At 37.4% G+C, this 23,255-nt stretch overlaps 1 protein-coding gene across 3 annotated transcripts in view; it reads right to left on the reverse strand.

Moving 5' to 3' along the window:
• The window catches only part of LOC136876472 (serine-rich adhesin for platelets), a 496,688-nt gene that overhangs the window by 15,339 nt on the left and 458,094 nt on the right, over positions 1-23,255 (reverse strand). For 2 of the 3 annotated variants that reach the window (XM_067150462.2, XM_067150461.2), the window contains exons 9-13: positions 18,835-19,545; positions 10,017-10,108; positions 8,116-9,112; positions 4,962-5,038; positions 2,484-2,560 (exon numbers count right to left, since the gene is read on the reverse strand). In XM_067150462.2, coding sequence (XP_067006563.2) covers positions 2,484-2,560; positions 4,962-5,038; positions 8,116-9,112; positions 10,017-10,108; positions 18,835-19,545 — 1,954 coding nt within the window. The remainder of the gene's footprint in view (positions 1-2,483; positions 2,561-4,961; positions 5,039-8,115; positions 9,113-10,016; positions 10,109-18,834; positions 19,546-23,255) is intronic. The other variant, XM_067150463.2, reaches the window with a different exon arrangement.

Here is a 23,255-nt window from a genome sequence, read left to right on the forward strand (position 1 = left end):
ACCCACACAGATCTGTTAGTCTTTATCCTATGGTGTGTTCATTTTCATATTCCTGTCGTATGATTTAGAGTATATTTTTTTGCAGGTCGCTTTATGTTGCGCCGACACAGTTAGGTCTTATGGCAATGATGGGACGAGAAAGGGCTAGGAGTGGGAAGGGAGTGGCCATGGCCTTAAGGTACAGCCCGAACATTTGCCTGGTGTGAAAATGGAAAACCACGGAAAACCACAGCCGACAGTGGGGTTCGAACCCACTATCTCCTAAATACTGGATACTGGCCTCACTTAAGCAACTGCAGCTATCGAGCTCGGTGAGATTTTGAGTATAATAAGTAGGGCTCGGAAGTTAAGGAAAAATCCCTTTATTCTCTTGAGTGTCTGAAAACGAGGCCCAACATTTTCATTCTGGGTCATTGTAGGCCAGAAAACGGCTTTTTATTTGTCCTTTTCTGCCTTTTTCGGGGTTTTTCAGCCGATTGGTTCCTTTTGGCCATTTTTAGGTCTAAACTGCTTTTTTTGCATCTTCACCTCCTTTTGACTATGTTTTTACTGCCCATACTCAATTCAAACCGTCATTAGTTCATCCATTACTTCTTAAACAAAACATCTTTTCTCTAGTACATATATGTGAACCATAACTGGAAAAAAAGAAGATAATGTAATGAAATGAAAAAGTGAACTAGTGCTTGAAAAAAGAAACAGGGGTATCAAATTATGTGCAAGATAAGTGAAATAATAAAAGGAGAAAATTTTGATGTGTCTGAAGAGGAAGATCTCGCTTGCTTCAAGTATGAACGCCTGAAACCCATTGATGTGGAGAGATTTTTCTCGATGTTTCGCAACATGCTGTCTGAAAACAGACGATCCTTTACACCTAAGAATCTGTAGATGACTACTGTGATATATGGCAAAGCCAACTGAGGTAACGTTTCTGAATTCCAATTTCTTTAACTCTGGTATGGTTAAGCCAAATACGATTCCAGTTATATTTATTTAAGTTTCTTTTTGCACCATATGTTGCATACCACCAGAATTTTGCATTACTTTATAAATATTGACAGAAAGGTGAGAATTGAGATGTGGTGTGTCAATTGAAATGTGTTAGCTAAAGGCATTAGAGATCGCAAAGGAACTTTCATTGGAAGGGTTTAAGGCAAGCCGAGGATGGATATGTAATTTTTTATAAAAGAAATGGGTTGAGTATATGAAGGCATACCTCAATTTCACAGCATCTTCCTGGTGGCCTACGATGAGAAGTTATTGTTGTTTCAGCATCACATAATTCGTTTGCGGAAGGAAAATGCATATTTGCTTTCCCAAATTGGCAATGCAGATCAGACGCCAGTCTACTTTGAAATGCCAGTGGACAGACTGTGAATGTTAAGGGTGCGAGAAGTGTTACCATTAGAACAGGTGGTAATAATGAAAAACAACGGTGTACGGTAATGTTGTGTATTCTCGCTGACTGAACCAAATTGCCGCCGTACGTTGTTTTCAAGCGAAAGACGCTTCCTAAAAATCTACCCGCTGGTGTTATTGTCATATCTCAGAACTCCAGCTGGATGGACTGGGTAAAGTGTGTCTGGCAACGTCGCCCTGGTGCATTACTGGGACAAAAGAGCTTGCTTGTTCTTGACAGTTACTGCGGTCACACAACAGATGCTATGAAGTAACATATCAAGGATGGGAAAACTGACCTAGCAGTCATTCCTGGCGGCATGACTTCTATGCTACAGCCACTGGATATCTGCATGAACCGTCCACTTAAAGCAGCTTGAAACAGCTCTATACAGAATGGATGGCAGCTGATAAGCACACATCGACGCCAACTGGTCACATTCAGCGCCCGGAAGTTAAGCTGCTGTGTTCGTGGATTTTGACAGCATGGAATCGTATCCCTGGAGACCTCACACGGAAGAGCTTCAGGAAGTGTTCATGCTTCTAGGTGCAATACTTCAGAATATATTCATTACTGACTGTTTCTCTTAAGAAAACTATTTTGAGAGGAAAAAAATTACAGCTTTCTCTAATATTCTTACTAACTGTACGACGTTTTCTTGATGTCGAGTGATGAAGACACAAATTGCTACATAACTTTGGTTGTTACGAAGACCCACTGGTAGCGCAAGAAGTCAAAACATAGAAATGCTATTTTTACACCCCCAGACACTTTTGTTCATCTCCAATGTAAAATTTCCATTGCCAACTTTGGGACATACATATTGAGACAGCCATGAATAAGGTTCCCACAAAAATATTTGATTGGAATTTTTGATCATTTCATTTTTCATATTATGGTGCTGCTACTTGCTTCCTTTAACACTATTTGATTGTGTGTGCATATTTAGGCTCTAATTATGATCAAATAATGAATGAATGAATGAAGGAAGGATTTATGAACTATTTCTATCATGTAATTGAGTGCAAACATCAGAAAACATTTTAAAACTAAAGGGTTAGTAGAGTATAAAGAAACTGCATACCTCCTTGCAACTTGTTCATTTGAATTTGTATCTTTTCTTGGCTCCTGGTCGTTAGGATTCAGAATGTTCCGCATCACCTAAAAACAAATGTGAGGTGCATATATTACATCAAGTCATAAAATTTAACATACTACAAGGATTGTCTAAATCATAGGATCGGTAAAAGGAATACTGTTTTCACATTATGTCTACAAAATCAGGCTACACGCATTTGGTCCTTAGTGTATCAGAATTGTGTGCTCATATTTGAGCTTACTGCTCCGGAACTAAAGATGTGATCCAAATGGTTAAGTTCCTGTTTGAACATAAATGTGGGGCACAAGAGAAAATATGACATTCAGTGAGTTGCAGTTTTATGCATGGCAGAGTGATATTTAAAAAAAAAAAAATTGAACTGTACGGTTTGGTTTACAACTTGTAACTCTGAAACGAAAAGAAGATGGTTAACCCATCTAATGGGGAATGTGGAGCATTTCTTCCCTAGTGGGCAATGCAGCATACAATGTGCTATGTTTATTATTCTTGAACTTTGATAATATCTGCCAGATCGAGCTGAAATTTTGAGGACGACCTCTGCCTTGTGCTACCGTCTCTTAGGATTTCATGCAACTCTGTAATCATATTGCACCTGCAAGGGGAATCCCTGCAATCTTTGAAGCAGTAGCTGCTTCTTGCAAGAAGAGTCTTTGTTTACGTTCACCTTGCACAGTAATGCCACACCAAGTGTATGCAAATGTTCAGATCGGTGAATTGAAGTTTTTTTGAGACATATTTATTGTGTAGCTTTGTAGGAGGTTTTAAAGAGTATTGTTTAAACTGTAGCTGTATTTCTGTAGTGTGCATGATGTTTAGCTGCATTTTGTGTAAACATTACAGATGAAGTCCACCTAGCAATATTATGTGAAATGGAGATGGTGAATCTGTGCATTTAGAAAATAAACACCTGCTGAAGTGCACTTGTCAATCGCTTGCCATGTACTCTTATTGTGAAAGACGAAAAGTGCTGATAGTAGTGATTAGTGACTTTCTTAAACCCAGATTTTCATTTGAATGCCTCATAAACCTATTTTCATTATTAGCTTGTATTTTATTACAATAATGCATACAGTGGGTCAAATGAACGTACTCTGCATGATGGCTAAAACTGCTTTGTGGTTATTTCTCTCTGACCACCTAATGAGGCAGTTGGGAAAATAGCAATCCCAAGGTTGTTACATTTGTATGCCGAATAAGTGTCCACAAATATCAGGATATGTTGCAGAGCAAATATAAAACTGCTACTTTGACATTGGAAACAATAGGAAAGTGAACAACTTCGTTTTTCTGGCTGTATTACCAACCTTTAACATGTGAGCATGGCACCAACCTGTAAGAATGAAGACTGAAAATTTAATTCATGAATACAATACCATCTGCTGGAATATTTATAATAAATCTGTCAATAAATCCTAGTTCTGTTGTAAAAAAATCATGGGGATAAAAGATGTATTGCATACCATTGTATACTGGCAGAAAAAAAACATTTACAGTAAAACCTTGTTAATTCGAAGTCGTTGTGACACAAAATTCGGACTTTGAATTACGTGATTTCTAATTAACCGCCAACTCGTAATTCAGATATGCCAACCCTTGCCGCATCACAAAGTATTCTAAGATGCATTAATGCATGCAATCACCTTGATTCACAGTTTAAATGGCTTGGAAAAAAACTATTCCCAAAATGTATCCAACAAGGTGCATTTACATTATTCAAATAATACACTGGCAAACATAACCTCATGCTTCAAAAGAAAAAAATGCACAATTCAAAGACGAGGACAAATTATGTTGGCTCCCCTGTGCAAATCCTTTATTCATTGGATTACTGTACCGAATGCATTTTAGATGTCCTGTACTCGCATGGAAAGTGCCCAACGCCCTTAAAACATTGTGGCTTATCAAACTTCCCTATGACGAGGGGAAGATGTGTACCGCTTCTCTGTGTGCATTGCCACACAGTACAATGATCCCCCCCTACCCCCTGAACGATTTTCCAGCTGGCACAAGCCATGCTTTTATGCCAACTGTCGGCATCGCTGGTGTTCGCAGATTATGCTTCTCTGCACACTGCCTGCTACATATGATATGATATTCCTTAAAACTCTGAATACAAAGGAATTACGATTTTCCTCAAACTTAGCAAATATGAAGCACACTGCAGACACTGGTAATACTGAAAGCTACCCCAGCACTTTCTGGAACATGCGTTCTATCATGACGCGGATAAACTTTGAATTTAAATTACTCTGGAAAAACTTACTTTTTAAATGTAATTAATGTAATTATCCATATTTCAAATTAAACAATTTAAATAACATGCAAAACTGTACCTCACATTTCCAGGAACTAGAGCTGCTTCGAATTAGGTGGGATTTTGAATTAACCGATATTGAATTATCGAGATTCTACTGTATTTCTATGGTGGAAAAATTACTGTACCTGCAATGACTGTAGTGGCTCATCAGGTGAAGCAGGATGACCAGCAGACTGCTCCACCTTGTTGATATCATCAGAACCTGTAGATGGAAATAGGAATTCATAATTATCAAAGGCTTTTTGAAGTATGTCCAGAATATTAAGTTCATTCCTCAACAACCCAGCATGTTCTGGAGCTTCCTAGGTCATTCAGAGAAAAGTAAAAATATTCCTATCCAGTGGCTGGTGTTCTTACCATTTCTACATAAGCAATTGAAAGGGAGCCCATAAAATCTGGTGCATCATTTTAGAATAATAGTACTTGTAAACTGTAATATGGGGAGAAAATGAAATGGAACTACAAGAAAAAGTTGCTGTATGGAATCATGAGATAGAGGAACATGGAATGAAAATAGGGGAAGTATGGAGGGGAGTAAGACTAATGATGACGAGAGGTAATAGAGAAGGAAGAGGGAATATTTATGTAAATGGGAAGACAATCAGAAGTTATGAAAATCTTCAAATATTTGGGGAGTATACTTGCAGGAGATGGGAAAATGAACTAAGAAATTGGAAAAAGAATCAAACAAGCCAATGAGTTTTTCCAACTGTGTGAGAGGTATAGTGTTAAACCAGGATGTTTCAGAGAAATGCAAGAAAATTCTGTACTCAATATATTACACACCAATTTGACATACGCAGCAGGCACACGGACAACAACAACAACAAAAAATGTGATGAAAACGGAATCCAAATAGTCAAGATGGAATTCCTTAGAGGAATAATTGGGAAGACATGAAAGGATGAAATCAGAAACACAGAAATCAGGGAGAGCATTGGATTCCACCAGGTGAGCTGGCCGTGTGGTTACAGGCGCACAGCTGTGAGCTTGCATCCAGGAGATAGTGGGTTCGAGCCCCACTATTGGCGGCCCTGAAGATTGTTTTCCGTGATTTCCCATTTTCACACCAGGCAAATGCTGGGGCTGTACCTTAAGACCACGGCCACTTCCTTCCCTCTCCTAGGCTTTTCCTATCCCATCGTCGCCAGAGAACGTATCCATGTTGGTGCAACGTAAAGCCAATTATTAAAAAAATAAGAATTTGATTCCCTAAACTGAAGATAAGATATAAGACCAGTAAGCTGAAAGGGTATGGACACATGATGAGAATGGGAGAGGATAGGGTTCCAAAGGGAGTATTTATGGAGAAAATAATAGGAGGAAGACAACAGGGAAGGTCCAGAAAGAGGTGATGGAGAGTACGGTGATGGAGAGTATAAGGAAGAGAGGAGTAAAAGTAGAAGAAATATAGGAGGAAGGAAGGAAGGAAGGAAGGAAGGAAGGAAGGAAGGAAGGAAGGGAGGGAGGGAGAGGTGGAGATATAGAAAACTGGGGATTCACAACCCGACCCAAAAAGACTGGAAACAGGATGTGAAGAAGATGAATATGATTTGTCAACCATCTGAAAGGGTATACACATTCAATGTTATAAAATTTTGAACAGTTTCCATGATGAAAATATCACATGTAAGATGAGTTATTTTAAACCGATGAAATGACACACACATTATCCACCTTTACTTACTTCCTTTTAGAGGAACTTCCACTTATTCTAAAGAATCAACTACCAAGGGATTAAGCTCAGACATTATTTACAATGTGTTTTACATCATCATCATCATCAACTGGAAAGCCCATTGGACAAAGCAAAGTAGTAATTTTTTTAAAAAAATTATCAGAAGCCATTTCTTTTCAGTTTCGACTCTATACCTGTTGTTCTTCAGTCTGCCAAAACTTAATTTTGAGTAATCTATATATTAATTTTTTTTATGAAAACTAAAGTCAGTCCGGTCATTCTATCCGGTCGATTTCCTTCATTCCTTTTTTAACTGAAAGGTATTCATGCACAGATTTGTCATCAGGTACTACAAATCACTTAACTTCCACCTTCCTCAAATTATTTCATTTTTTCAATTTTTTGTATCTTTGAAACAATCATATCTTTGGTTCTAATTTAGGTGCAGGGTTCGTTTTGGCCTAAGAACACTCAGTGGATTAAACTCTTTCATTTCAGCTCTTAACTATCCAAATTGGTTGATTCTCAGGAAAGTTATGAGTGCACATTCAATTTGACGTCTCATTTCTTCAACATTTTTTCTCATTGAAGCAATCGTATCTTTTGTTGTAATTGAGGTACGCAGTTCGTTTTAATCTAAAACCACTCAGTGGATCAAGCGCTTTCTTTTGGGGTAATAACTACTTAAATTGGTAAATTCTGAAAAAAGTTATGAATACATTTGTCTCCATGACGATCTTTGAAGGACCTTTTAACAGTTCGGTGCGTAGTGTTGTTCCAAGGAACGTTTAATTCAATTTCTTTGTGTGATGTATTTTCAAGTGTTTTGTTGACATAATATACATTCTATTACCACAGCAGATCATGTGCTTTATTTCATTAACTCGAAACTTTGCAAATACATCCGTGAGGATAGTAACGAACAACACCCTACTTTGTACATTGCGGGCGGAGCTAGTGGGAAACTGCTAGTAAATTTATAAACTACTTGCGAAAGAAAAACATATGGTAACAGTATTATACTTGAAAAAGAAAGAACTTAACATACAATGACACGTTTTGTTCTTAAAAGAACATCAGATTCTATCAAAATCGCTTGCATATGTAGAATGTCTAAACATTTATGTTTATTTCTGTTTAGATACTTTAAATCTGGAACTCATATTAATGAAGTAAAAAGGGGAATAGAAGTCTTTGAAAGATGAGATTATAGTAGAATGCTAAAGATGAGGAAAGATTACGAATTAAGAGCTTCTGAATGGACCTGATCAATAGAGAGCAATTTATTTGGTAAAATGTGGCCAATGTAAATTGATAGCATTCTGAGACATTCAAAGAGAAATATAAGGTGCAGAAATGGAAGTTGGAGGCCAACAAATGAACAGAATAAACAAACTCATTAAATCATACATAGGCTGCAATAATTATGCTATAGAGATAAGAAGATAAGAAATGCAATATTAGACAGGTCTATAGACTTTATGAACTATCATCGCTTTTTAAAAATAATTGTTTTTTAAAGCACTAAAAACAAATAGATCACAGCATTGGACTAAAAATGATAGTTCTCAAACTAAGGAGACATAAATGACATAACTTACCTCTATTAATAGCCATTTCACTGCTGGTCTTCCGTAATCGCTCATGCCCACTGTCAACAGTTGCCTCCGATTCACTGTTCTTTCGTCCTTCCCTTGATGTAACTGCAGAAATGTTACCAATCGATTTAGCACGTAGATTTCGAGCAGAATTGACCAAAGATACATGTGAAGTGGACCTCCTAACCACTGAATGTTCTACTGTTTCCATATTACTAGTGTTGAAAGAATTAGTTCTTGGCAGGCTTGTTGAAGATGCTAATGGATGAGCAGAGCCATTCTGCTGCTTAGATAAAGTGGCTTCAAGGGGCTTTTTAAATTCAGACAGTATGATTCTCCTAGAGCCATTATCTTCACTGAAGATATTGTCCGTATCACGAGGCCTTTGGTAGGTAGTAATGGTGAAGTTCTTGAGCTGATTTGACTGTCCAACATCGTTAAATGAAGACCTACGAATAACATTATTGCTAGAGTTTTTCAGTTCTATGTCCACTTCAGATACTGCCCTAAGCTGCTGAGGTTTCCAATCATCTTCCTCTTCATCATTTTTTCCTACACCATTATGAAGACTAGTTTTATGTCCAGCAGTGTTCCCACTTAACCTCTCATTAAGTTCCTCATTTTGTATAGCTTCCCTTTCAAACAGTTCAGCATTATACAATGGATTTATTGTTGTTTTGCTTTTATGAAGTCTTTCATCAATATCCTGTGAAGGCAAACACTGAGCACTAGATGGTGTTGACTGGGGCACCGATTCCCTAGAAATTTGTTCTGAAGCTTGACTCTTAGGATTTGAAAACCGCGGTGGAAAAGGTTCTGATGGTAGGTTCTCCTGGAAGACTCCAGTTTCACCCAACTCTATCGTCTCGCCCAAGGTTGGAGTGGGAGACTGACGATCCTGAAATGCTGTCGGTGGAGCTGGTAGTTGATATTCCCAATCGCTGAGGCTTGGACTCCGGGACCCGGTCACAGGGCTGGGCAGATCAGGGAGAGGTGAAGCCTGGAACAAAACTAGCCAATTTTACTACAGACTAAATTTGTATCAGTTAATAATAGAATTACTTCAAAGTTTCATTCACAGAGTTTTAATGATTTTTTCACATATATAGCTCTTATCTGTGTAATTCAAAATTCCAACTACCTAGGTAAAAAGCTACTAATGATGTCCTAGTTACTATAACTGCTTAATTTCAATAAATAATGGACCTGAAGAAATGGAAAAAATCCATCTTTAATCTACCTTACATAGCAAATGAATTGTTTGTGATACTGATTAATCACCACTTAGTCTTTCTAAGAGAAGTGAAAATGTGAACATATTTCAGTTTTTAGATTCATCTGGTTTCCTATAACATAAACCCTTACAAACAGCTGTAGGTATGCTGCAAGTGACAAATAGAAAGGAGGCAAGTGTGCCAGGAGAAAGAATTCACAAACCTGCGTAACGCTACTCCACACCGCATGTAGAGCAGAATTTTGGAGGGAAAGAGTGATCAAGGACACGCAAGTCTACTTGCCCGCCAGTCGCAACCGTTTGTGATTTACATGAATTTGATTGGTAGATGCAACATGTCAGTCCGATTGCTCTTAAAAAATTATTTAAAAATTCTTATTTCTGAAATTCAATAAAGACTTCTTTTATGGACAAGGTTAAAAATCTAAGAGACTAGAAAGACACGGGCGGAAATCTGAAGTATCTTGAGTATATCCACACTCATGCTGCCTGTTATTTGGCTGGACACCAGATTTTCTAATGCTCATTTTCTAAACTTCCACTTTTCAAGCATATGCACACACTGTGTCCACAGTATGGTCGCAGCCTAATTATGGTTCACTAGTAAAATACCACTTACTCTTCACATATTGCATTTAATCTCATAGCTTTCAATAAGAGTCTGAATTACCTGTTTGAGCTCATCAGCTAAGATGGCTGCCTCCAACTCGTCTGTCACACTTTGGAATGCCCTGTCTATTTCTTCTGAGTCCAGCTGCAACCCTGAAGAAGGAAACAGTTTAGTTTAATCTCACCATCTCTTTAATATGCATCAAAAATTATTAATTTCATGTGTCCTTCCTATCACTCACATATTAAATGAATTTAAAATTAAGGCAAAATAAAATATTTACAAGGTTGGAAATTACATTACATTAACACTACCTGGCAATTAGGGATCAAACCAGTAAATTTGCCTATTCACACTATATTCCAATGTTCTATCAAAAAGAAAAGATACAACCTTGCTGTATCATGTCAATGTCCCTTCATCATTAGCTAAATGCGCCGGCCTCTTAAACAGAGGCCCCAGGTTTGATTCCTGACCAGATCAGGTATTTTTACCTGGATCTGAGGGCTGGCCTCAGGTCCACTCAGCCTATGTGATTACAATTGAGGAGCTATCTGACAGATGGGGACCCCGATCTAGAAAGTCAAGAATAATGGCAGAGAGGATTAGTCGTGCTTACCACACAACATCTTGTAATCTACAGGCCTTCGGGCTGAGCATTGGTTGCTTTGTAGGCTGTGGCCCTTCACAGCTATTGTCCCATGTGGTTTGGTTTGGGGTAGGTGATAATCACCTGATTGCTAGTCGGGAACCTCGAGGCCGACTACACGGAAGCTGAGAAAGCAAACTCTTAACATAAGTCAGATAACCAAATGGAATGCCGACTAGTGGTGAATGATGTAAACTTTGTATATCGTTTTATTATTGCCAAGAAGGAAATAAGAGGAGTCGCGCTGTTCAGAAGGCTTTCTGGTCTCTTAATTTCATTTTGTTGGACAAAACACTAAAATGAAAACACAGATTCAAAACTCTTGAAGACCTGCATTATTCCAGTACTTCTGTATAGCTACATTCTTGAAGTATGCTAAAGATAAATGACAAGAAAGATTCTAGGCGCATCACCAAGAGGTAGAATTCTAAAGAAAATACCATGATAGACATCAACAATGACTGGTGCCTTGCTGCAAGCCACAGAGAACTAAATGCGACTGGGAGGACCCCGTAGCAGGTCTACGAGATGATAGATGGGAGCGCAGAGAGTTGCAATGTCTGACCACATGCAAGAAAGAGAACCCACAGAAGACCAAGATGAAGATGTGCATACCTCTTTGAATAGCAAGTAAAAAGTGGCAACACACACAAAGATAACTGGAAAGTGAATAATACCCTACACATTCATTATTCAGGCAATCAGACTAAGATCCAAAACAGTGCAGAATCTAAAAATTAAAAATAAACTGTAGACTCAAACATTCATAATGCAGAATAGCTTGCTGTGTAAGACATCAACAGAGCTCCCCTCCTTATAGAAGGCTATTGCTCTAAATTTTAGGGTATTCATTCATTTATTAATTGCAAATCTTTTGCATTTTTATAAATTAAGAAAAAGTATTATGTCATGTGAAATCACAAAAGGAATGCCAAGACAACCCCTCAATGGCTGGCTACCATTTCCATCTTAATTCATTGCCTGTACAGCTTCAAAGCCAGCCTAGCTAGAGTAAACTTGTGCATATATAATTAGCAATCGGGATGATATGCATTAAAATACTGAGTAAATCCAGCATTTTCAACACATTTATATATGTATGTATGTATGTATGTATGTATGTATGTATGTATGATTTTCCTCATATGGCTTTGGAATAAACAATTGATTTATGGAGAACATAATTCATAGCAATAATATCTTTTAATGCGACGCGATGACAGCCTGACAATTTTATATAAAAGAAATACAGTATATAACAATTTATGAGGATGGAATAGTACATTATGATTCATGCCATAATTTAATATAATATTGTCACATTTATATTTAATAATAATAATGCTATTTGCTTAACGTCCCACTAACTACTTTTACGGTTTTCGGAGACGCCGAGGTGCCGGAATTTTTCCCGCAGGAGTTCTTTTACGTGCCAGTAAATCTACAGACATGAGGCTGACGTATTTGAGCACCTTCAAATACCACCGGACTGAGCCAGGATCGAACCTGCCAAGTTGGGGTCAGAAGGCCAGCGCCTCAACTGTCTGAGCCACTCAGCCCGGCACACTTATATTTAAGAAGCTATGCGTGGAAACTCTGAATTTAAAATCCGACATGACTGGAGTTGTATGTAAGTGGCAAGATTGTACTGCCAATTGTTGTTGTTACTTCTCACTCTTGATTTGAATGTGATTGAGACCACTTGGTTCGCCGAGCACTGATGTATTTACACTTGTAACCGCCGTGTTATACATACGCGTATGATCACCGTGTAGACGACAGAAAGGGTCCTGAAATGTCGTACGGTCGGATTACCAGAATTATAACATTGGAGAAAAAATATTAACTGTGATTCTCTGTTAATATTGCATTTGAGACAATTTCTTTACTGCGTATTTTTTTAAACCAATATTTAATTCACTTGTGTTTTGCCTGCATAATAATATGTAATATTATTTTTCAGTGCACGATAGATGTGAAAGTATTCTTAATTTGTGAGTGTGTCATCAAGATGGAATAAACATGTGAGGCGTAAGGACACTGCCCAGGATGGATTACAACATGGCTGGCCGGTTCATCGAAAGCTTTCTTTATTTAATAATCTTTTTTTCTTTCAGGATGTTGAATTTCTGTACATATCTTTTAGTGCAATAAATAAGCAGAACATGTAGAATATTTAGAAATATGAAATTGATACTATGTCATCAAGCGAGATCAAATTATTCATTCATTCAATAATCTAATACTATGAGAGATTTCAAATAATTTAATTGTACCTCAGTTCATATAATTGAATCTCTAGAAATCATTTGTCAATATATATTCATTTCAATGATGTTACATTGGTCAGACTAAATTAGGATCTTCGAGATGATGATTATACATTCGTAGAATTACTTTATTTTGTATCTGTATTGCAGTGTAGAGCAGGAATTTTATTTCAGTGCAGTGCAGCAGAATTATGGTAGAATAGCACAGGAATTTCTTACAGGAGGAGCAAAGACTGTGGTAGCTACATGACTATTGTGAATCTGCGTGTTTATTGTGAATCTGCGCGTTTATAGAGAGAGAGGAATTATGTTGAGTATAGAATCTTCACATATGAAAATGAGTAGGTCATTTACAGTAATGAATAAATATATGAAGGCGATAATATAGTGATCTTCAATATGAATGAGAATAGATATTAGGAGCTGTGTGTCAAGTTCTGCTCTCATATATCTTTAGGTACATTCTATGGAAACCTGACCAGATCCTGTGACCAGCATCATTATTGTAGTATTGTGAATGTTCATAATGATTTATTACAGCTATTCATGATGGAGTGCTCCAGAATCAATCCAAAGTGGCTATGCAACTGAAGTGTATTTTGGGAATGTATTTTTATCCATTCTAGGGAACGAGCCAACGCCACTTTGTTGTTATTTCTGCTCGCATGTTGGTGTATAATTCTTGTATTACTTTGAGATGGTGTCATATTTGCGTATTATATCTTCAAAATGAGTCCTTTCAATTTCATGACATCCATATTTAAACTGAACTACGTGATTAGGTAGAGGGAAAATCTTTTTCATATTTTAATGAATATCTGGGAGTTACTGCCATTGATGTAATATTAATTTTATATTTGTTTAACTGGTAACAACCTGGAGGTGAATGCTGATACTGATGTGAGGATTTTGCTTTAGAAATGCAGGTGAAGGAAACGATAAGTCACCAAGTCGTATATTTCAAAAATATATTGAAGTCATTATTTTCAAGCCATGATTTTTGAATGGTATTTCAAGTCATTTTCTTGAAAGATTTTCAAGTATTACACTAAATATTGTTATCTTTCATTGATTTAAAGTTTATGTAAGACTTATTTAAATTCTTCACATGGACTAATTACTATTATAATTATTTGTAAATTGAATTTTATTTAACGGACATGTTATTGTCATTGTTTTGATTAAGTCATTGTTCGAGATTAGTATACCGCCATTATCGTCAAATTCTCTTATCACATCAACAATGTAATGTTCCGCCTCCACAACAATGCCAAGAAATATGTCAAACCAGTTATGCTATATTTAACCTTATTATTTGTAGATATATCCGTTCATTTATATTAAATTACTGCCATTGCACGAGATGCCTGTCTGTCTCAGGTACTACTATTAAGTGGCGATTATCTGTCGTGAAAACCTACCCTTAAAAGATCAAAATCTAACGGCTAGCTGGAGTTATGAGATATTTACATGGTCATGCGCAAACCCTACATGTATGATTAGAGTGATTTGATGACATCTTACATACATTGACAATAATTCAGATACAATTATATTTAATTTGTACATATTTATTATGATGATAACCAGGCTTGCTAGGATGCCATCAAATGATTGATATTGGTTGCGCATGATTACTATTAGTGTGACATCATTTGAAGCATCACCACCCTCATTCATTGGTATCCATTGTTTGCGATATCTGGCGCTTTACATACCCATCTGACACCCTGAGGTCACATTATTGACATCCCACTTCATCACACATTGTCATAGTATCTATGTATGTATGTATGTATGTATGTATGTATGTATGTATGTATAGTCCTTAGCCCAAAGGCTGGCTGGATCCTCAACAGCTCCAACATTAGCCATCAGATGGCCTAGGCATCAATGAAGAGGCACACTAAGGAAATGAGGAATGAGGTAAGTTTCCCATTGTTCAACACACAGTATTTAAAAAATGTCCCAAAATGTAATTACAATATTGAGGTCCTTACAGTTTTCCTCATGCATGCTCCTTTAGTGTTTGCTTATACAAAAGAAAAGAAAAAGAAAAAGAAAAAGAAAAAGAAAAAGAAAAAGGAAAAGAAAAAGAAAAAGAAAACCTTAGATAATGCAAATAATAAATGTAACTTTGATTCTACAGAACAATACTACATTATATGGGCATGCCAAACAGTTAGGAAAATATACTGAACTCAATGCAAAATATACAAAGTAAATTAAAATATTTGTATCAAGTTCCATACATTTTGTTTCACAACTTTTTATCAGAAAAATTGGATGTAATTTAGTTTTATTTCTTCTGATATTGTCTTTGTACAACAGACAAATTGAGTTTGATCAGCCTAGAAAATTCTGTAACAAGCAGTGAGGAAAGAGGAAATCTTCTGCACACCCACTAAGTTTACTAAGAAGACTGACAGAACAGAGGAAAAATACAATGATGGAGGGAAAGAAGGTAAAGAAATGTCCAGAGTAGAGCAGTCTTATGTTAAGACTAGTCTGAACTGGCCTTAAAATTAACAAAAGTGCAATTTTGGAATCTCAACAGTCGGGAAAAGAGGCTGGTAAATAATGATTTCTACAAAAAAGTCAAATTGTTCTATTTTTAAAAAAACAATCCCCACTGATCTGCATTTAGAGCAGTCGCCCAGGTGGCAGATTCTCTATGTTCCTGCAACTGAAGTCTATTTTATATATATATATTGTCCGCCTCCACGGCTAAATGGTTAGCGCACTGGCCTTTAGTCCATGGAATCCGGGATTAGATTCTCAGCTGGACCAGAGATTTTGACTATCACTGGTTAATTGTGATGGCTCGGGGGCTGAGTATGTGAGCAGTTTTCATCACTAAAATTCATAATAGGTCTGGTCCCATCATTACAGACGCACAGGTCACCTGTAGGCATACAACTCCAAAGATCTGAACCAGTCCACTCGAGGCCATATACCATTAAAAAAATAAAGCCTATTTAAATATGACAGCACCACTGCCACTCACTATAGACCAAAGGTGCTCAGCTGGGCACCCGTTGAATCTTGCCGAGTGAGGCCGGGCTGGCGTGACGTAAATGCGGGCAGCTTATGTAACAGGCATACATCACAGTAAAGCAAGAGAGCGGACACACTTTGCAGGGAAGCGAGGGAGCATTGACGTTCAATTGTGATTACAAAGCTCTCCTCGACTACTCAGTGAAATGCTGATGGGAGTGCAGTATTTAAAATAAAACGCTATAATAAATAAAAACTGACCTTTTTAAGATATTTCGGATTGATTTATACTGCGCTTGATATAAAAAGCCAGTTTTACTTTCTTATATTTATTGATTCAAAGAAAACCAACACTATATAATTTTTTTTTTATGATTTATGATTCCTTGGATGAACATGACAGTATTTTAATTTTGAGAAAAAGTAAAATTCCTGTTATTCACTAAGCAAAATGTAATATAATTACATAATTCAACAAGTTTACTGCTTGATTTTGCACAGTGTTGTGCGACTTTCTCTGGTAACAATTTCTGAAAATGGGATTTAAAATTTAACAGGTGTCTGATGATAATAGCTAGCCTCTAAATGGTGAGAGAGAGTTTCATCACGAGTGAGGACATAGATATTTACTATCCAAGATTAAAGTACAACAACAATGTAAATATATCTACCAGATATACAGTATGCCTTCAAGTAAATAACCTAACTGATGTTATTCCCAGTAAGATTAATTGGATTGTTGTCAAGCCATATCAGATAATTTAAACCCAAACAACCACAAGCCATAGCTTATCCACCTTAACTCTGTATTAAATTAGAAAGGTTTCTAAAGCACCTCTTAAAATTTAATAGTGAAAACTGCCATACAGGTTGCAGGCCTAACTCTTTATTGTATCCAGTCAAAATATATAAACTGCAATGAACGTCAATAACGTTCTAACAGCGTAAATTGAAAATGACATGGATTTCTGCCTGCGAATAGCATACGCTCATTGCCTGCCCGACTGCCTGCCTGCCCGCCCGCTCGCTTACAGTGCTGGGCGCCCGCAAGATGGAATGCCCAGGACAAGCACCTCTGCTATAGACATTAAACCAATATTTCATATCTGAAGTAGATTTTTTAATATTAGGTACATTCTTCTCAGGAACTGTAAGAATGAGAGAAATCAAATTTAGTGTAGTACTTTGACTGCCTCAAAGCTGCAAGGAAGGCTTGCAGAAAGTATACTCTTCTTTAAAATATAAGTTAGTCCACAATTAAACTGACTGTTCAGCGCTGCACAGCACGGGCTGTAATGACCATAGGAGTCTGAAATTTCATCGATGTGCAAAGTAAGCAATACGCTCAAGAATTATGCCATAAAAATGATTAGCTACAAGTCTTGACACCAGGTCAAAACATTGTGCTATAAGCAGTGGTAGGGTCTCAGAAAAAAGCTGAAAGATCAAACCCACAACGGTGATTCTGGCACGCTTATTAGGATTTATGGTTACAAACACTGTTCAATGTGGCCTCCCAACTCAGCAACATCCTGCATCCATAACAATGCATGGTCGACAGTTGCTCACACCATATCGGGTGAAACAAAAGCGACATGTCATATGCTAGTCCTTAAATAAGGCAGAGACCGAATATGTCCCTGATGGACACGATCCCTTAAATATCCCCACAATCACAAGTCTCATGGAAATTAGTCGGAGGATATTGAAGATCACTCATCTGGAAAATGCCGGAAATTAGTCGGAGGATATTGAAGATCACTCATCTGGAAAATGCCTAGAGATGATGCAGTTGTTACTGAACGTTTGCGAAAATCTTTCCTCTGACGAGCGACATGTGTTGCCCCATCTTGCATGAAAATAACGGTGTGGTCACAGTTGCGTACTTGCAAAGCTGGAATCACGTGTTGCACTAGGTCTCTATAATGTGCAGATGTCACTGCACACCGAACAGACCGATGAAAGGTCACCTCCACAAAGAAAAATGGACCAAGAAAGGAGGAGCTTGTAAAACCACACCAAACGGTCACATAAGCCGAATGTATCGGTTGCTCTGGCAACAACCAAGGAACCGACACAATGCAATTCCACCGGAAGAACATTCTGATGTGAGAGTTACGGAAAATTACACGTTCCGAAAGCTTGCAGCATTATATTTTCACCTGGCGGCAAGAACTGAAACTAATCATTTGTGTGGCATAATTCGCGAGTGCACTTCTTAGTTAGGGTATCTACAACATTTCAGACACCTACGATCTTTATAGCCTGTGTTGTGCAACGCTAAACACAGTTTAATTGTGGACACCTGGCACCAACTGCCTCCAAATTTTTTAGGAGAAAAGCCATTTCCTTTATGAGTAGCCCATTTTAATGGAGTAAAATACATCTTTGATACACTTGTAGGACTATTGTATGTACTAGCTATTAACAAAATAATTAAGACACGAAGTAGTCTCGTGTGAAAATTGTACTGGAAGTTGAGGTAAAAATTTAATTTTTTAAATGTGATTTGTTACTATTTGGACCTCTATTAATGAAGAAAGGGAGAAGGAATGTTTATATCATGCACAAATTTTGTCCTAGTTGATATCAAAATGCGTACAAAATTTGATAGCCTTGGAACAAGTAATTTTGTAGATATCGACGTACAAAATGGGCCTTAAAACATGCAAGTTTCACATCCCGAGCCCCTAACTCAAGTAGTCACTGATTTGTAACATGGTGCAACTTAAGATTTCATAAAATAATGGGTGGGTTAGAGAGAAGAGACTGTTGAATGCATCAAATGATGGGTCATCATCTTTCAATACTGAAAAACAGAATAATTATAATGAAACTAACATGATAGGAACAGAAGAAAAGATTTTATCAGATAATACTGGAAAGTTCTAAAAATAGCCACTGTCTGCCATGCCCATACATCATGCCACAAACTAATTATTACAAAGTTAGAATCATGCACCTGTTTCCTGTGTTTCTGCATGCAGATCCTGTGTTTCAGAGAACAGATCCTCAGCTGGTGGCCAACGTGAGAGAATTTTATCCTCCTTCAGAAACCCAGGCAACTCCTTCATGCTGCGCAGGCTGCCACTCCGTAATTTTTTCGAAGGATGGCGCATCACAAACTGCCCTCTCCTTAAGTCGTGTGATCGAACCGAGTTCCTGCCCCAGGTCCCATCACATGAAGTCTCATGCTCCGAGTCAAACAGCGAGCTAGTCACGGAAAGGCTATCATATGTGGCATCTTGGGGAGTACAGTCTATTAAGGAATCATTTTCAGAACTGTTTCTTCTCGTCTCAAACATTTTAAGATCCTTTTCTGCCATATTTAAGAACTCTTCATCAGTTTCACAAGTACTTAACATGTGAGAATTGGAAGCAACATCCGACTCTAAACCAGAGTTGGCTAAGTGTTCATTGCTACTGCTTGATTCTTGACTAGAAGCTGCCAGCATTATCATTGTTTTACCAACACCAAAAGTTCGGCCAACAGATCCATACTCGCTACTAAACTCTGATGATGATACAGACTGTCGGCTTGCTCTTCTCGAGCTATCACCATCGGCTGATGGCAGAACTAGTGGCGATCGTCGAGGACGAGGGACTGGGGCAAGTGTCTCGGGGTTACTCGAGGTCACAATCCGAGGTTTTGGAGTAGGCACTGGTGATGATCCTGATGTTAGTTATGTTAGTACATGGAAAGGAAGAAAGCATCCATAGATAAGCTACTAATCATGCAGGAACATGCTTTTGTCTCTACATCATGCAACATGTTAAAAATTACAAAGCAGAAATACAGTATTTGCATTATTATATCTACTCTAAACGTTACCATTCTAATAACTAAAGATTAAAGTACTCCAGTTTATTGTACATAGTCATGCCATTAGTTCTGTCCCTGGTTTACAGAGGTATGGTCATAATACTGAAGAAGTGTTCTGAAGGTCCATTTACTGCCTGCCTGGGTGTGAAGAAGGGAGTAGGAGGTATGGTTGCCACAGAAACGTAGGCGGGCCCACTGTGGTTACCATGGAGATAAGCATGTTGGCCGGCTCATGTTGCTTGGAGTTGCCAAACTTTTCACTTCTGAATGGTCTGAACGACCAAACAAGTGAACCGGAAGAGAGGGGAAGGAGAAATGAATGCAGGAATGTGGCATTTACAACAATGGGTGACTTGCACATCTGGGTGTGATATCATGATTATGACGATGATGATGTAAGGTGAGGGTGAAACCCGGTATTGGAACATAGCTTACTCCTGTCAAAAAAACACCAAAAGATATGTGTACAACACTCCGGTGGAGATTCTTGACTTGTCACTGCTGTAAATAATGAGCAAATGAATGTATCGAAACTTTAAACAATACAACAAGACCTCATCTCTCTATGATGGGGCTGGAAGTGGTTTGCTATGCAAAACAAGGATATCAACAGCCATCAAAGCACTCACCAAGAGAATTCAAAGGGATCTGCTCCATAAGCAAAAAATTGCTGCACAGGAAACAAAAAAAAAGCCTGCCACAAGTGATGATGTGCATCATCAAAGAATACTTCAGACGAGGAGTATACCGAAGAAGCATGTGACAGTGACTGATAGCAGCTTTAAGTTAGACAAGAGCTTAAAAGTAAAGAGCTGTCACAGAAACAAGAAAATGGCAGTCACTGCCAAATTCTCTTCATGGACGACAAAATATTCATTGTGGAAGAAAACTGAATGACCAGAATGATGGAGTGTACTGTTTCACAGCTCTTGGGCAGCTACTGCTAACTTCCCAAAGATTGTTAAGAGATCACTACCCAGCATCAATAATAATTTGGTGAACAGTGTCACAAGGAGATGATAAATTACTGCATTTCTCAAAAGGAAGGTGAAACACATGTGATCAACTATCAATGTAACATTCCGGAAAGGGTTGCTTTAAGCCCTGCCTTATTTGAGGGCAACCTTTAGATATTCAAGAAGGAGACCAGGTGACAGGCGGAGGTGTTGCCCTCTACACTGCGGGGCCGGACACCCTTTACAATACTAAAATATTGTATTATCTTTTTAAAAGAAATACACTTTTTACATGTTTGGTCATATTCTTTTAATTTAGAACAGTTAAAAGTGTATTTCTTTTAAGAAGATAATAAAATAAAAGGGTGTATTCTCCTTAATTTGATTTGATTAAAAGCACATTTTGTTAATGCCTTTAAAAGTGGTGCGTGCGGTAATACAGAAGTGTAATTAATTAAAATACAGAAGTGGTCGAATTGCTTCAGGAAGTGTGCCACGGCAAAAGGTGAATAATTTGATTAATTTGTGTATGGTATACTGTGTGTAGACAGTAATACATAAATAACATACATGCACTTGTTATTTTGCTATACACTAGCCACTTTTGTAGAGGGACAGAACTTACAACATAACTAGGTAAGGAACTAAAATAATTCTTCACTTCCCACAGCTACATGCTACAAGTGACAGGAAGAAAAAAATGTTTTATCTACAAAGTAACCTCAAAGATTCAAAAGAAATTTAACCTAACCAAGAGAAGGAGAGTAACTCTCAGAAAAGTAGACTACAAATTGTCTCCATGCATCTAGAAAAGATATAGCAACTGAAGGAAGCACATATGCTTGTTATGAGGAAGTATTTACCCCAGAAGCTGAAAGCATAAAAAAGACATTCTTGGCATTAGATTACATTAACACTAATACCTCCTTTCTTTAATGAACTATATAAACATTAAATATTCTGTCTAGCAAGGAAAACATTCAATGCTATACATATAAATATATATTAAAAAATTATAAATAAATATGGTGGTAACATGGGAATTTGTAGCATTACAATAATAACAGTGAAAAATCAAAGAAACATTCTGTTCTGATTTGATTTTATTTGATTTGATTTGGTTTGATTTGACTGAAATGCAAATTTTGAACATTAGCAACAGCAACTAAAAACAAATTATTTTGGAATAGCTGTTGATTTATTTCAGAGAAATGCCCACTGATGGCATGATACACAGGATCAAGAATTTGTATTAAGATACCCACAGTAAAGTCGAAACACCTGTAAGAATGACTGAAACCTTTGATATAAAATCTGGGTTAAGACAGGGTGGTGTTTTGTCTCCTCTTCTTTTCATCACTGTGATGAATGAGATTCAGAGAAAACTACACCATCATGATTTATGAGTCTCGTACACCAAACCATTGGAGGTAAGAAAATTTAGGTTATCTTGTTTGCTGACAATATATGCTTGTGGGGAGACTCTTAAGAAGACCTTCAAGAACAAATAAACTCCTGGACAGAAGCTGCTGAAGAATATGGACTCATCTTCAGCCAAGAGAAAAGTGAGGTTATGGTCATGAAAAGATACGGACAACCAGTGGGACACAATGAAATGGAGGGGAAACAGCTACAGATGAACCATCATTTCAAATATCTTGGAAGTGTTATCTCTGATACTGGTTCAATAGACAAGGAAATTTCCCCACAGAATTCAGACAGGTAACAACTTCTACAAAAAAAAGTTAAAGACATAATATGGAACAAGGAAATACCAACAAAATGTAAGAGTCATATATGAAACCTATTACGTACCAATCCTAACCTATGGTTGCGAAACATGGACTATGAGAAATAAAGATGTCAGTAGAATACAGGCAGCAGAAATGAAATTTGTTGGTAGCATGTTCGGTAAAACACGGAGGGACATAGTCCATAATGAGGAAATCCACAAGCAGGCTCAAGTTGTAAGACTGCAGGGAAGATAGAATAACATTGCAGCGACTGAGATGGTATGGACATATGCGACGCAGATGACAGATCGAACAATGTATGATCTAGATACTGGAAGACTAAATGATCTAAAGATGGCGACAAGACCAAGATAGGACAGAAGATGTGGTGCATTGAACAGAGAGGACATGCTTTGGAAGCATTGAAGAATGGAGAGATGTTCAGGAAACCAGAAGGACAGTGAGTTGGAAGATTGAAGCCGCCTCGTTGTTGACCCATCGCTTAAGATGGAACGTCGTGGGATATGTACGTATGTATATATCCACTGAGAAAAGTACTGAAAGTCTGATAAGCCCCTTGTAAATGAATTCAGATTTCAGATATCTTTAACGGTTTACAAGTTATTTGAGATTAACATTTTAATACATTCTCCCTGTACCGTAGTTACCCATGCATATCACGCATCGCAATTTTTGTTCTAAAATTTAGAGAAAAATGTTCATGAATATTGAATTTATTTAATGAAACATTTTTAATACGGTATATTTAAGTACTGAACACACACTAATGCCACGATTTTTTTTTTTTTTCCCCGAGAAAAATATTCCCTATATTATCTCTCTCTCTCAAACATACCAAATTCAGCGTAAA

This window comes from Anabrus simplex, chromosome 6, assembly GCF_040414725.1.
Source record: "Anabrus simplex isolate iqAnaSimp1 chromosome 6, ASM4041472v1, whole genome shotgun sequence".
NCBI classification, from domain to species: Eukaryota; Metazoa; Arthropoda; class Insecta; order Orthoptera; family Tettigoniidae; genus Anabrus; species Anabrus simplex.